Below are 16,895 nucleotides of genomic sequence, written 5' to 3'. Positions count from 1 at the left end.
TTAACTAGGAGCTTGAAGAACAAAGCTCCTCCCCCGTTTGCAAAGTGCTTACTTGTGCTGTACAGAAATAACTCCTTTACATGCTTGAAAAGTTTCCAGAAATAATAATAATTTAAATGCAGAATTGCAAAGCATTATATACCTTCCAAATTTTCAAATGCTGGAGTAGAAATTAGCCATTGTAAAGTGAACTAAATATTGAATTTGTGAAAAATGAAATGAAATGTAAAGAGCTTATGCTTCGTTGAAGCTAATGACTCAGCGTAGGGGCTGTGCTTTCACTGAATGAAATCCTGGATGAAATACGAGAGCAGCACAAGTAAAACTCCGTGACTACACTGTGACTGCCACAAATGTTCCAGCCTGATTCAGCTAAAAGCACAGACAACAGAAGGGAGAAGGAAAGCTTTTAAAAAAAATAGAACAATTATTCAGGACGCCAGAAACTGCAGGAATTTGAACATGAAAGGTAAGGGAGAATGCCAATAAACCCAGTGGTTTAAATCTCAAATAAACATTTGGTATTCTAAATTGAGTAAATCTTGAATAGGATGGTTATTTGAGTTCATGTAAAATAGGCCTAATCACTGACATAGGCTGTTATGAGGGAGCATATCCAAAAGGCTCTTGCCATTTTCTATACGTATTAACTACCAATTGTTATGAATGTTATGTCTATACATGTGTATGCTTGAACAGCAATTTTGTGGAAATTAGAAATAGATTTTACTGAGCTTTCATATGGCGTGAAACTAGTGCATCAAACAGTTCAAACCTGATTCCATATAGTCCAAATCCAGATGGGACTAATTATTTAATTGTTGCATCTGGTCAGCTGCAAATTAATTTCCCTAAAATGACGTGACAATGGAAACAATATATGGAACAGTTCAGTCTACACTTCTGTAGGCTCAATTCACCACATTATTGCAACTGATCCATTGTCCACTTAACAAGGTTAAGACAAGCATTTTGTAAAAGAATACATTATTGCACCTTGCTTGTGATGATGTTTAATTAGATTTTCAATATCTGTAATAGAATTTCTTCACTGGGTATTGTTTGGCTGCCCTTTGTGGCAATTCAATAGTCAGAGGGGCTCACTTTGCACCTTAATTATGTAATTAGCCCTTTTGAGAAAAGATCTTTCTAATACTAAACCAGTGTTTGGATATCTCAGAGCTGAGAGAGAAACAAAACTGAATGAGAGTGTACTGTCAGCCAATAATGGATAAATGGAACAGTTAGAAAAGGAATGTAGATTTTGTCCCTGCTTGCTGGTTCTGATTAGCTGAGTGTGATAAGGTGCTAAAATGATTAAGGTAATAGACAACTAATTTTTTGCTTTTTGCAAGGATTGGGTCAAAGCCTACCTTTTGTGATTATGTTAGTTTTCAGGTGTGGGTCAGTTTCTAGCATTTGTTCAAAAAATTGTGGGTTTACCAAGTGTCACTCCAGTGCTTGAGCTTTTTTATGTTAAAAATGCAAATACTGGAAATCTGAGATATATGCAGCAAGTTGCATTGATGCCATCTTTGAATGAGATGTTGAAATGAAGATCCGTCTACTTTCCCTTTGAGGAAGACAGAAAGGATCCAATACTTCCTTTTTGTGTTGAGGGTAATATTTAGCCTACAAATGATATAGCTAAAACAGATTTAGTTATTGCAGTTTTGCTGTTTGTCAGAACTTACTCGGTGTTAATACGAACAATTGCCCAATAACTAGCTGGGTTCTATGGAAAGATCTTTGACTTTAACTCTGTTCTCTCTCCACTGCTCCCTGTTCTGACTATATCTAGTATCTAATATGCTTTACTTTTCCCTCAGATTTCCAGCAGGTGAAGTTTGTTCAAACAATTATCACAATTCAGTTAAATGAAAAATTCTATATATAAACATGAATCTTTTATTTTCTTCCACTTTCTAATTGCTTGTTCACTTTGGTACCCTGAAAATTAGATTAGATTAGATTATGAGGACTCTCAGTCCTCGTTTATTGTCATTTAGAAATGCATGCATTAAAAAATGATACAATGTTTCTCCAGAATGATATCACAAGAAACCCAGGACAAACCAAGACTAAAACTGACAAAACCACATAATTATAACATATAGTTACAACAGTGCAAAGCAATACCATAACTTGATAAAGAGCACACCATGTGTGGTAAACCATGTATATATGTTGTAACTCGGTTACCTGTCTGGACACACCCCTCTGCTGACTGCCCCTGTGGCTCCTCCCACAGAGTCCTGTATAAGGGTGTTCGTCTTGCCCCTCCCCCTCAGTCCGGGGGCAGACACTCACTGTGGAGGTCGTATTGTACAGTGAATAAAAGCCTTTCAGTATTTTTACCAAACCTCAGTCTTTTGGAGTAATTGAAGGTACTTCACCATGGGCATGGTAAAAAAAAAAGTCTCAAAGTCCTGATAGCTTCATCATCTCATGCAGACGGTAGAAGGGAGAAACTTTCCCTGTCATGAACCTCCAAGCGCCGCAAACTTGCCGATGCAGCACCATTGAAAGCACCCAACCGCAGCGGACTCTGAGTCCGTCCAAAAACTTCGAGCCTCCGACCAGCCCTTCAACACTGAGCACCACATCCTCTGCCGAGTGCTTCGACCCCGCCCCGGCTGCCGAGCAACAAGCAAAGCCGAGGACTTGGGGCCTTCCTCTCCGGAGATTTCAGACCACACAGTAGCAGCAGCAGTGAAGCAGACATTTCAGAAGTTTCGCCAGGTGTTCCTCCATGCTCTCACATCCGTCTCCATCAAATCAGGATTGTGCATGGCACCCTACTTGACAAATAGCAGACATCACCACCAGAGTGGCCGCTACGAGCTGCGTCGCGCCACCATCTTCTCCTCTCCAAATCCAAATAGGCACAGGTCTAGTAGTATATTGAAGGCTAACGTAAATACTTTATACTTTATTGTCGCCAAACAATTGATACTAGAACGTACAAGCATCACAGCGATATTTGATTCTGCGCCTCACAGTCCCTGGATTACAAATATCAAATATTAAAAATAGTAAAATTAGTAAATATTAAAAATTTAAATTATAACTCATAAATAGAAAAAAGAAAAATGGAAAGTAAGGTAGTGCAAAAAAACCGAGAGGCAGGTCGGGATATTTGGAGGGTACGGCGCAGATCCGGGTCAGGATCAGTTCAGCAGTCTTATCACAGTCGGAAAGAAGCTGTTCCCAAATCTGGCCATACGAGTCTTCAAGCTCCTGAGCCTTCTCCCGGAGGGAAGAGGGACGAAAAGTGTGTTGGCTGGGTGGGTCGTGTCCTTGATTATCCTGGCAGCACTGCTCCGACAGCGTGCGGTGTAAAGTTAGTCCAAGGACGGAAGATTGGTTTGTGTGATGTGCTGCGCCGTGTTCACGATCTTCTGCAGCTTCTTTCGGTCTTGGACAGGACAACTTCCATACCAGGTTGTGATGCACCCTAGAAGAATGCTTTCTACGGTGCATCTATAAAAATTAGTGAGGGCTTTAGGGGACAGGCCAAATTTCTTTAGTTTTCTCAGGAAGTAAAGGCGCTGGTGGGCCTTCTTGGCAGTGAACTCTGCTTGGTTGGACCAAGTCAGGTCATTTGTGATATTGACCCCGAGGAACTTAAAGCTTTTGACCTGTTCCACCTGCGCACCACCAATGTAAATTGGGTTGTGCGGTCCGCTACTCCTTCTGAAGTCAACAACCAATTTCTTTGTCTTACTGACATTGAGGGATAGGTTATTGTCTTTGCACCATGCCACCAGGTTCTTAATTTCCTCTCTGTACTCAAACTCATCATTACCCGAGATACGGCCTGCAATTGTTGTGTCATCAGCAAACTTATATATTGTACAAATGAAATTTAAAAATAGTCAGTGGTGGATATCTTAGCAGAATTGTCTATATCAGCAGAGGGAGAAATGGCTGTAATGTTTCAGGTTGATGATCTTCCACCAAAACCTGAAGTACTATCTCTCATCCGCTCTTCACGGTTTCTGCCTGACCTACTGAGCATTGTGTGTTTTTATCTAAGAATTGAAGCATCTCCAGTTTTAATTACAGTTTTCAAAAGTAATGTAAGGGTTTGTTCTGGTCACATTGGAGTTCTGTATCAGTCCACTTTATGTGAAAGAGCCCACCTTAGCTTTTTGCTTTAGAAATTGGATTGTGCTCTGCATACTTTTACAGATGTAAAATGAATATTGAATAATCCAGAATGGAAAATGCTGCATATCTAGCTTTGTTGGCCATTTTCTGAAATACCAGCTTGGTAAATGGTCCTCTAAAGCAAGGGTTCCCAACCATTTTTATACCATGGACCCCTTGCTTAATAGTATTGGTCCATGGTATAAAAATGGTTGGGAACCCCTGCTCCAAAAGTTTTCCAAAGTAAATAGGATCAGTTTCTACTATCAGGTAATATCAAGTTCATATTCAAATTTATTGTTGCCATAGACATACATACACAGATTATATATGCCAAGAATATAGGATTTTGTGGCAGCAGCACAGTACATTACATAACATAACATGCACAAAATTAGTTAGCATAAATTTTAATTAATATAAATTATGCATAACTTACACAAAAAATAAACTTTAAAATAAACCATTGTAACAGTAGTACAAGATTGAGAGAGGGAAATACTGTACTGTATTAAGAGAGTCATGGAGAGGTACATCACAAAAGCAGGCTATTCAGCCCATCTAGTCCATACTGAAAACCATTTAAACTGCCTTACTCCCAATGACCTAAAAGGGACCATGGCCCTCAATTTCCCTACTATCCATGTACCTATCCAAACTTCTCTTAAATGTTGAAATCAAGCTCGCGTGGACAACTTGTGTTGGCAGCTCATTTCACACTCTCACAATCCTCTGAGTGAAGGTTTCTCTTCATGTTCCTCTTAAACTTCTCACCTTTCACCCTTAGTCCATGACCTCTGGTTGTAGTCCCACCCAACCTCAATGGAAAAAACCTGCTTGTATTTACCTTATCAACACCCCTCATAATTTTGTATACCTCTGTCAAATCTCCTCTCGGTCTCCTATGTTCTAAAGAATACAGTCCTAACCTATTCAATTTTTCCTTGTAACTCGAGTCCTCCAGACTTGACAACATCCTTGTAAATTTTCTCTGCACTCTTTCAACCTTGTTTACATCTTTCCTGTAGGTAGGTGACCAAAACTGCACACAATACTCCAAATTAGGCCACACTGTATTGTACAACTTCAACATAATATCCCATGTTCTGTACTCAGTATATTGATTTATGAAGGTCAATGTACCAAAAGCTTTCTTTATGATCCTATCTACCTGTGTTGCCACTTTCAACAAGTTATGGCCGTGTAGTTCCAGATCTCTTTGTTCTGCCACTCCTCTCCGTGCCCTACTGTTCACTGTGTAAGGCCTACCCTGGGTGGTCCTACTGAAGTGCAAAAACATGGTGGATGATTACAAATACCTGGGGATACGAATTGACAATAAACTGGACTGGTCAAAGAATACTGAGGCTGTCTAGAAGAAGGGACAGAGCCGTCTCTATTTCCTGAGGAGACTGAGGTCCTTTAACATCTGCCGGACGATGCTGAGGATGTTCTGTGAGTCTGTGGTGGCCAGTGCTATCGTGTTTGCTGTTGTGTGCTGGGGCAGCAGGCTGAGGGTAGCAGACACCAACAGAATCAACAAACTCATTCGTAAGGCCAGTGATGTTGTGGGGATGGAACTGGACTCTCTGACGGTGGCGTCTGAAAAGAGGATGCTGTCCAAGTTGCATGCCATCTTGGTCAATGTCTCCCATCCACTACATAATGCACTGGGTGGACACAGGAGTACATTCAGCCAGAGACTCATTCCATTGAGATGCGACACAGAGCATCATAGGAAGTCATTCCTGCCTGTGGACATCAAACTTTACAACTCCTCCCTTGGAGGGTCAGACGCCCTGAGCCAATAGGCTGGTCCTGGACTTATTTCATAAATTACTGGCATAATTTACATATTACTATTTAACTATTTATGGTTTACTATTTATTATTTATGGTGCAACTGTAATGAAAACCAATTTCCCCCAGGATCAATAAAGTATGACTATGACTAAACTTGCACTTTTCTGCATAAAATTCTATCTGCCAATTTTCAGCCCATTTTCCAGCTGATGCTGATCCCCTCTGCAAGCCATGTTAGCCTTCCTCACTGTCCGCTATACCCCCAATATTGGTGTCATCCTCAAATATTCTGATCCAGTTAACCATATTATCATCCAGATCATTGATATATATGACAAACGAAAAAGGACCCAGCACAGACCCCTGTGGCACACCACTAGTCACAGGCCTTTAGTCAAGAGAGGCAACCATCTACGACCACTGTTTGGCTTCTCCTGCAAAGCCAATGTCTAATCCAATTTACTACCTCATCCTGAATGCCAATTGATTGAAACTTTTTGACCAGCCTCCATTACGGGACCTTGTCAAATGCCTTACTAAGGTGTATGTAGATAACATGCACTGCCTTGCTTTCATCCACTTTTCTGGTAACTTCCTTGTAAAACTCTATAAGATTGGTTAGACATGACCTACCACGCACAAAGCCATGCTGATTATCCTTAATCAATCCATGTCTATCCAAATAATTATATATCCGGTCCCTTAGAATACCTTCCAATAGCTTTCCCACAATTGATGTCAGACTCACTGGCTTATAATTTCTTGATTTCTGTTCAGAGCCTTTTCAAAACAGCGAAATAACATCGGCTATCCTCCAGTCCTCTGGTATCCCTCCTGTTTGCTAAGCATGTTTTAAATATATCTGCTAAGGCCCCGGCAGTTTCTGCACTTGCCTCCCATAGGATCTGAGGGAACACCTTGTCAGGCCCTAGGGATTTGTCCACTCTGATTTGCTTTAGGGTAGCAAGTAGCTCCTCCTCTGTAATCTGTACACGGTCCATGAAGTTGATGCCGCTTTGCCTCACTTATATAGACTCTGTATCCATCTCTCGAATTAAAACAGATGCGAAGGATGCATTTAAGATGTCTTCCATCTGTTTTGGCTCCACACATGGATTACCATTCTGGTCTTCCAGAAGACCAATTTTGTCCCTAGCAATCCTTTTGATCTTAACATACCTAAAGAGTCCCTTAGGACTCTCTTACATCTTGTAGGCTAGAGTAACTTCCTGCCTTCCTTTAGCCTTCCTGATTTCTTTCTTAAACATTCTTTTGTATTTCTTGTATTCCATAAGCACCTCATTTGTTCCTACTTACCTATACCTACTATGGACCTCATTTTTTTTCTCAACCAGAGCCTCAGTCTCTTTTGAACACCAAGATTCCCTGCACTTGTTATCTTTCAACTTTCAAAAGTTTTACTTTCAGAATTTTGTTTTTGAAGGCCTCCCACTTTCCAAGTACACCTTTTCCAGAAAACGGACTATCCCAATCCACATTTGCCAGATCATTTCTGATACCATCAGAACAGGCTTTTCTCAAATTTACAATCTCAAACCTCAGACCAAACCTATCTCTTTGCATATTTACTTTGAAACAAATGGCATTGTGGTCACTGGATGCAAAGTGTTCCCCTACACAAACTTCTGTTATCTGCCCTGTCTCATTCCCTAATAGCAGATCCAGTATCACATGCTCTCTCATTGGGACTTCTGTGTACTGATGAAAGATACTTTCCTGAACACATTTGACAAACTCTGTCCTATTTAGCCCTTTTACAGTATGGCATTCCCAGTCAATATGTGGAAAGTTAAAATCACTTACAATAACAACCTGATGTTGTACAGTCTGCGATCTCTTTACAAATTTGTTCCTTAAATCCATAGGACTGTTGGGCGGTCTGTAATATAGCCCCATAAAGATGGTCATACCTTTCTTTCTTCTCAGTTCCACCCATAATGCCTCACTAGTTTTGTTCTCCAGTTTGTGGTGATGGAGCACTGTTGAGACATTGCCCCTGACTAGTAACGCCACCCCTCCTCCTTTAATTTCTTCCACTCCTTCATGTCTAAAACAATGGAACCCCAGAATATTGAGCTGCCAGTCCTGCCTCCCTGCAACCAAGTCTCACTTATGGTTATAACCTCATAATTCCAGGTGTGATCCATGCCCTGAGCTCCTCTGCCTTTCAATAGACAATAGATAATAGGTGCAGGTGTAGGCCATTCAGCCCTTCGAGCCAGCACCACCATTCACTGTGATCATGGCTGATCATCCACAATCAGTACCCTTTTCCTGCCTTCTCCCCATATCCCGTGACTCAGCTATCATTAACAGTTCTATCTAACTCTTTCTTGAAAGAATCCAGAGAATTGGCCTCCACTGCCTTCTGAGGCAGAGCATTCCACAGAACCACAACCCTCTGTGTGAAAAAGTTTTTCCTCAACTCCGTTCCAAATGGTCTACCCCTTATTCTTAAACTGTGACCTCTGGTTCTGGACTCCCCAACATTGGGAACATGTTTCCTGCCTCTAGCGTGTCTTTTTTCCTTTCCTAACATTTTTCTTGCATTGAAATAAATGCAGCTCAGGACACTAGTTGCACCATGCTCAACCTTTTGATTTCTGACTTTGCATGAGGTCTTACCAACATTTACCTCCACAACCTCTCCACTAACTGTTCTGGAACTCTGGTTCCCATCCCCCTCCAACTCTAGTTTAAATCCATCGTACAGTGTTAACAAACCTTCCTGCTAGGATATTAGTCTCCCTCCAGTTCAGGTGCAAACTGTCTCTTCTGTACAGGTCCACCTTCCTTGGAAGAGAGCCCAATGATCCAAAAATCTTATGCCCTTCCTCCTACACCAACTCCTTAGCTACATATTAAATTGTATAATCTTCCTCGTTCTGGCCTCACTAGCATGTGCACAGGTAGCAATTCTGAGATCACAATCCTCAATTCTGAGGTCCTGCCCGTTAACTTAGCACCCAAATCTCTGAACTCCCGATGCAGAACCTCTTCACTCGTCCTACCCATGTTATTGGTACCTACATGGACAATGACCTCTGGCTCTTCGCCCTGCCTTGCAAGAATGCCGAGGACTCGATATGAGATGTCCTCGGTGCAACATACCATCCAGGAATTGCGTTCTTGCCCACAGATCCTCCTGTCTGTTCCGCTAACTAACAAATCCCCTATCACTACAGCATGCCTCTTTTCCCCCTCTTCCCTTCTAAGTCACAGAGCCAGACTCAGTGTTTCTGTTAGGTCAACCCCTCCCCCTGCAACCGTATCCAAAGTGATATACATGTTGTCGAGGGGGATGGCCATAGGGCACTGGCTCCTTAACTCTTTTTCCCTTCCTGACTGTCATTCAGTTTCCTGTGCCCTGCACCTTGGGTGTAACTACCCCTTTATATGTCCTGTCTATCACTCTTCAGCCTCCAAATGATCCGGAGTTCATCCAGCTCCAGCTCCACATCTTAACACAGATTGTTAGAAACTGCAGCTGAATGCATTCCGCTAGCCTGCCTGACATTTCTACTGTCCTAACTGAGCAGATATACTGTAAAGAAGGGGAAAAAAATAACTTAACCTGGAGCTTTTCTTTATTTGCCTTCCCTGACAGAAACCTCTCTTCACTGAAGCTTTGAAAAGCTAAAGCCTCAAGATCATCACTATGACTCTGTCCACTACAATGATAGCCGCCGTGTTTTCCCGTCTTCCTTTAATTTGCTCTTATTAATCAATCTCAAATGCGGATTGGTCACTGGGCAAAGCTCTATTACACTGCTGTGACCCACTGCTGCCTTTTCTACTTGGGTGACGGAAGATGAGAGGTGACCTGATAGAGGTGTATAAGATGATGAGAGGCATTGATCGTGTGGATAGTCAGAGGCTTTTCCCCAGGGCTGAAGTGGCTAACACGGGGGGGGGGCATAGTTTTAAGGTGCTTGGAAGTAGGTACATGGGGGACGTCAGAGATAAGTTTTTCCACACAGGGAGTGGAGGGTGCATGGAATGCACTGCCAGTGATGGTGGTAGAGGTGAATACAGTATGGTCTTTTAAGAGATTCTTAGATGGAGCTTACAAAAATACAGGACTATGCAGTAGGGAAACTCTAGGCAGTTTCTAGAGCAGCTTACATAGTTGGCAAACATTGTGGACCGTAGGGCCTGTAAAGTGCTGTAGATTTCTATGTTCTATGTTTCTTCTCTCAAACTTTCAATGTCCGGATTGGTTGTTGCTCAAAGCTCTGTTATGCTGCCGTGACCTACTGCTCCCTTTTCTACTTGAGCAGTGGACATGAGTGAAATCTCCTCCTCTCAAACTTTCAATATCCAGATTGATCACTGGTCAAAGCTCTATTATGCTGCCGTAACCCACCACTCCCTTTTCTATTTAGGCAATGGGCCTGAGTGAAATCTCCTCCTTTTAAACTTTTGATGTTCAGAATGGTCACTAGTCTATAGTCCAAGCTAGTGTTAAGATTTTTCAGATCAGTTCAAGAACATAATGTCAGTCAGGAAGAAGCTGCTGTTGAACCTTGAGGTGTAGGTCTCTAGGCTATTGCACCTTCTCCCTGATGGCAGCATCAAGAAAAGGCATGACCCATATTGTTGGGGTTCCTGTTAGTGAATGTTGCCTTCCTGAAACCTCACCAATTGTAAAATTTAATGAACATTTTTAAGGATTGGTCATTTCACTTGCTGTCATAATTGAAAATTTTCAGTGGCATTGTTGTTTTCATTGGCATTACTGATTGGAATCTACATGCATTTATTTTCTTTGAAGGCCAGAGTCTGAGAATCAATTTGACTGCTCTTGGGGTGTTAAACGCATCTACGTACACTTATAGGAGAATGGGACTGCTCTTGATTTTGCTTGTTCTCAACTCAATAATTTTCTGCCACTTTTGCACTCTCCTTTTCTGTCACCCAGCTAATCAGGAATGGAGGAATGAAGAATTCCATAGATCCATGAAACCTTTGAGATTTTGGTGTCTGCTTAATAATGCTCTGACGATGGTGGAATGTTTGAGCTGATGAGTCTTAAGATAATTTGCTTGATTGCTACAATAATTACTTTTCAGTCATTTATAAGACTAAAAGATTAAAAATAATATCTAATATCCACACTCTAAAAAGTTTCCAAGCTCTAATGTGGGATCTGAGTACTAAATCCAGACAGATTCTTGTGTAATACATTGCAGGAGTGTCATTGTTCAGATGTGATATTAAATTCAGAACCCATCTGTCTGTTCTAACCCCTGTTCTTCAATTAAATGATATTAGTAGAGACAGAGAAAGCAGTCAGGCTCGAAATGATTTCAAGCAGGACGACATTGTGTATGCTACAAGAAGGAATTTAATATAAAATCTCATCACCAAATGCAGTTAGGTCTAAAATTTCTTCTGAATCTTTTGTGTAAATGACAAGTAAGTGCACAGAGGCTATAAGGAACATGTGATGAGAAATGCTGTACAGTGTATATTTTGCCATTGTTTTGTACGAAGTTCATTGTGAATCTGAGACCTGCTAAAACCCAAATAACTCTCAGTGAAATACAGAGTCTGATACCTACATCTGTTAAAGGATCTAATTTTATTTGACATTAGACTTGTGATTCCAAGATGAGTTTTTCTTTCCAGGGGAGATTTATCGAAGAGTGGATTGAGGCATGTGGGAGATAATGTAGGTTGGAGTGGATTAGAGTGAAGTAGTGGATAGAGAAGATGGGGTCTGGGGGACGGTTAGAGATGGAAAGGAGAGTGGAAAGGCTAGAAAGAAAAGCAGGAAGGGTAGAGTGGATCAAGAGGTAAGAATAAATCAGGCAGTAGAGGAAATTGGGTAGAGGAGATGGATTTGGAGTGGTTGAAAGAGGATAAGACGGTGGGGAATTTTGCAAGGAGTTCAGATGGATTGGGTGGAGAGTACAGATTGGGGGTAGAGAGGAGGGCATGGAGGGTTTTGTAGAGAATAAGAAAGGAAAGGGGAAGAGAGAGAAAGTTGCAGACAATGGTGGAGAGGAGAGGAGAGTTTGAATGGGTAGTAGAAGTAATTTGAAAAAAGGTTTGGGACATTGTTAGAAGGCGCCTAGGATGGTTATATAGGGCTGGATGTAAATTATGTTGGTTTTGGCTAATCAGGGAAGTGATTCTTTGGAATGTAGAAGGTTGAGGGGGGATTTGATAGAGGTATTTAAAATTATGAGGGGGATAGATAGAGTTGTCGTGGATAGGCTTTTTCCATTGAGGTGGGAGAGATTCAAACAAGAGGACATGAGTTGAGAGTTAAAAGGCAAAAGTTTAGGGGTAACATGAGGGGGAACTTCTTTACTCAGAGAGTGGTAGCTGTGTGGAACGAGCTTCTAGCAGAAGAGGTTGAGGCAGGTTCGATGTTGTCGTTTAAAGTTAAATTGGACAGCTATATGGACAAGAAAGGAATGGAGGGTTATGGGCTGAGTGCAGGTCGGTGGGACTAGGTGAGAGTAAGAGTTTGGCATGGACTAGAAGGATCGAGATGGCCTGTTTCCGTGCTGTAATTGTTATATGGTTATATAGGTCAGAAACATCCAATATAATGCTAATAGTTCATTAATAAACAATTGTCAAGTTTTTGCTAAAGTTCTGAAACTTTAAATTGGTTCTAAAATGTATCGAAGATTTTTAAACCTCATTCATTCAATATAATCAGCATTTCTAAGGATTGACCATTCTTTGCATGAAGGAGACATTATTGATATTTCTCTTAAAGTTATGTTTACTGTTTAGGATCTATGTGCTTTTACCTTACTCTCGCAGTTCAATTTAAAGTAATATTGCAATGTTAAGGTCTCTAAATTTTTTGTCACCACTCTTGAAATATGTCATTTAATGGTTCATCTTCACATTGCCTCAAGTCTTCATGTGCCCTGTTATGATATGTGCCTGGTTATGGTCTTGTGACTTGACTGGAGCATAAACAGGACTTCTCAAGGCTTATATTTAACTACTTTGCTGCAACTGAAATTATTTACAGCTGGTGGGTTTTTTTTATCTTAATGCTGATGACTAAATTATTCTATGATGAAGGTAACGTAATTTCATTAATAGATTTGAGTCATAATTGTTCAGTCATTGCATATTATATGAGGGAATGATACATGACAAAAGACTAAAAGAAACCTGGATTTCAAAGGCACAGTGCTTGTGGATATTTTAGGAAATTAAGTCTTCCTCCTAGGCATTTCTTGGGGATCAAGGATGATTTGGTTGTGTTTTAACTTTGTTGATTCTTTGGTGACAGCTAAGAACAGTGTAGGCACTACAGATTCTTCTGTGTGAAGGGCAGAAAATCCCTGATGGGCTGGGCAGGTGTATGGTTTGAGAGGCAGCTTGCTTCTTCTGTCACTTATGTTGGGTTTCTTTGTGTTCATGATGGATTGGCTTGAGGTGCCTAGTGCCATCCTGAATGCTCTTCTACACTTTGATCTTTCACCACTATGAATTCCTGAAAGTTAGTGGGAATGATGCAATATTTTCAAGGAAGAAAGCGGTGGGAATTGAATCCTCTAAAAATAATGTTCAAACAAATCTATACACCATCCTTTTGGGTTTATCTTATTTAGAAATATAGTGCAGAACAGGCCCTACCGGCTCAATGAGTCATGCTGCTTAGGAGACCACTTATTTAAACCCAGCTTAATCATAGGACGATTTGCAATGACCAATTAATCTACTAATCAGTACACCTTTGGTATGTGAGAGAAAACCAGTGCACCTGGAGGAGACCCACGTGTTCACAAGGAGGAATGTACAAACTCCTTATAGACAGCGTTAGAATTGAACTCCAAACTCCAATGCCCTGAGCTGTAATAGCTCAGTGTTAATCACTGTGCAACTGTACTGGGTTGATGCACTGATGATTAAAAAAATTGGGAGATAAATTGTTTTACTATTTATTAATGCTATTGAAACTGCATTGGGATCACCCTAACAGTTAAAAAATTGTATAAAGATTAGAACTTTCACTTGTGAGGTTCACTAAGTAATATTAACGTTTCTCTATGTACCAATATGCATAATAAGTTTTAGCAACAAATTATCTGCTGGCATATTGCCGATTCTTGCATCTACAGGCATTTCGTCCCACAAGTACAATCCCTGCAGCTAGATCTCAAAGGACAAAGAGAACAAAATATTTAGTAGCAATACTTTATCAGTTATAGGAGAGTGTTGCTACAAAAATGAATGCAAGCTGCCATAAAGGAAAAGGATGCAGATAGGTGAGGAGTCCCAGGAGACACAGAGACCTTCACAGGCTAGTGAAGAATAATGACTGTAGTAGACATGTTCTTTCTGCAAGGGTGAGCCTGTTTGGATTCTCCAAGGCTATAGTCAGGCATAGTTGGCATGAGGTTGCTAGGAAGGTATTTGGAAGGCTGTGCCTATAAGTTTATGAATGACTGCAATTTGAGGAAGCCCTACTCAGTGCTAAGCCAATTTTTCTGTTGCATTGTACATTTTCATAAGATATGCAGAAGAAGCATTTGGCCCATGTCTTTAATCTGTTGGGTTTACCTTGTATGCACGTTTAACAGTTATTTTACTGGGAATACTTAACAGCTTGCTTTGCATTATTAGAGAGGGTTGAAGATCTGATAACCCAAAGTACACAAGCAACATACACAAAATGCTGGAGGAACTCAGTAGGCCAGGCAGCATCTGTGGAAAAAAAGTACAGTCAACATTTTGGGCTGAGTCCCGCCGAAGGGTTTCAGCCTGAAATGTCAACTGTACTTTTTTCCCCCATAGATGCTGCCTGTCCTGCTGAGTTCCTCCAGTATTTTGTGTGTGTTGCTCAGATTTCCAGCATCTGCAGATTTTCTCTTGTTTGTAAAATTAAACAATCACTTCAGATACAAGACGTGTCACTTACTTGGTTTTTGAAAATGACAAATGCCTCAGAAGCATGTTAGATAAGTGCTTGAATTTGTTTGAATTGGGTCCATGCACTTGAATTTGGAATTTGACCAGCTGTATCACCATCTGGTATGGGAATTGCGAGGCATCTGACTGCAGGACCCTACAAAGGATTGTGAGGACTGCTGAGAGGATCATTGAGGACTCTCTTCCACCCATCTGAGATACTTATCCCTGCCACTACCTAGGTTTCATCATTTATGAAGCACTAGTAGTATTATACAGTTTATTTTGTAAACTGTGTCATAAATGCACCTTATGCCAAATGTCAATCTTCTGGAATGTATTTTATTCATTAATTTGTTTGCTGTAGTATTGTGCTAACTATATTACTATATTTATGTTGAAAGTTGTAGATGGTATATTAAAATTCAGTGCCTAAAAAAGAGAGGAAATAACTTAGTGTGGGACCAGCATAGTGTTACATTTTTTATCATTAGTGTCTTAGGACATATAAGACAGCAATAATTTATAATATTATGTATAGATTGTTTACTTTTGTGTGATACTTCTCAATCCATCTGTCTTTCCTGATAGTTCTAGAGTAAACTCAATTGATTGACCTGGAAATTGCTTCATAACTGATGAAGTTTAAGGGTGTTGTGGAAGTAAGAAATGATTCTCTGATTCTGGTAAATAGCAGGTTAAAATTAGGTGCCAGCTTGTGTTTGCTCTCTTCTGTGAAAAGTTGGAGAGACTGTTCTTGACTGAAAAAAACAGCCTTCAGTGTTTTTTTTTAACAACTCACAGCTGTCCTTTTGAGAACGATCTGTGGGTTGTATTCACACATGCTGCATACATCATGTCTTATGAGTTCACATATTGATCTATGTTCCCACCTTTGTCTGTTCAAGTTTTACTGATAAGGCAAGAATTTGTCTGTAATTAAAACCAGTGATTTAGTGCTTATCAAAGTAATTGGGTTTCGCTGTAACTGACCTTTGAGTGTTCTTTGTCTGCTCATTCTATATATTTTAGCATTTCTGTTCTAAAATCAGAAAGAGAGAGAGAGAGATAAAGAGAGAGATAGAGAGAGATAGTGTGTGTTTGTGTGTGTGTGTTAGATAACTGGTGAAGAGGTTAAAGTAATAATTGTGTGGTATGATTATTGCTCCGGCAACATTTTTAAGTTTACATTTGGTGCTGTGACTCGGATCCCAACATAGGGAAAGTCCCTTCAGGCTGAATAAGTGACTGGGGATTCCGGGTGAGTGTAAATGGGCGGTAGGGCGCCCCGAGGTGTTTTACCTCTGACCGCCCTTCCACTCATTCGAAAAGCTCCTGTCCCTCGCCCAGAGGAACCTGTACCTTGACGGGATCCAGCGAACCACCCGGACCAGGAGAATAAGGTAAGCAGCTGTTTTTTGTAAGTATTAAAGTCTGCGGCAACAGGTCTCTGAACCTGGTCAACTGAACTGTATAATTGAGTTGACTTAACTAATTGGGACGGGCAAGAAAAGAGCCCGGTCTATTTGTATAATTGGGCAACAGGTCCTTGGCCTGGTCAATTGAGTCGACTTAATTAATTGGGCAATGGGTCTCTGGCCTGCTCGATTAAGCTGTATAATCAGCACAGGATGGGACAGACATTGGATACAGCAGGCAAGGGAACTCCCTTGCAGTCTATGTGTGAACAAAAGCCAGATGAGGAAAAGGATCTCCGGATTTTAAGTGCAGCGCTGACTAAAAAAAAACTGGGAACGGCCGTGTGGCCATTAGGGGGAACTTGGGACATAACCTCTTGTGAACAAGTAGTAAATTTAATGTGGAAAAAGGATTGCGGTAAAAAAGTGGAAATTACTGATTAAAGAATGGAAAGATAAAGCTGATACCAAATGGAATAGTACTTTACTGGCCAGTTGGAGGAACAATGCATGTGATAAAGGGGTGTAGCGGTATGTACGTCAGAAGGAAATCCCAAGAGTCGGGAAACATTAAAGGCGGAGTGCGAATGGGTAGAAGGGATAAGAAAGAGA

General features: G+C 40.8%; 1 protein-coding gene across 2 annotated transcripts in view; it reads left to right on the top strand.

Annotated features, from left to right (window-relative positions):
• Positions 1–347: 347 nt before the first annotated feature.
• Positions 348–16,895, top strand: part of tmem117 (transmembrane protein 117) — a 433,754-nt gene continuing 417,206 nt past the window's right edge. The window contains exon 1 of one of the 2 annotated variants that reach the window (XM_072267436.1): positions 348–469. In XM_072267436.1, coding sequence (XP_072123537.1) covers positions 463–469 — 7 coding nt within the window. In that variant the 5' untranslated portion in view covers positions 348–462. The remainder of the gene's footprint in view (positions 470–16,895) is intronic. The other variant, XM_072267437.1, reaches the window with a different exon arrangement.

This window comes from Mobula birostris, chromosome 9, assembly GCF_030028105.1.
Source record: "Mobula birostris isolate sMobBir1 chromosome 9, sMobBir1.hap1, whole genome shotgun sequence".
Taxonomy (NCBI): domain Eukaryota; kingdom Metazoa; phylum Chordata; class Chondrichthyes; order Myliobatiformes; family Myliobatidae; genus Mobula; species Mobula birostris.
This window is presented reverse-complemented; position numbering and strand designations above follow the sequence as displayed.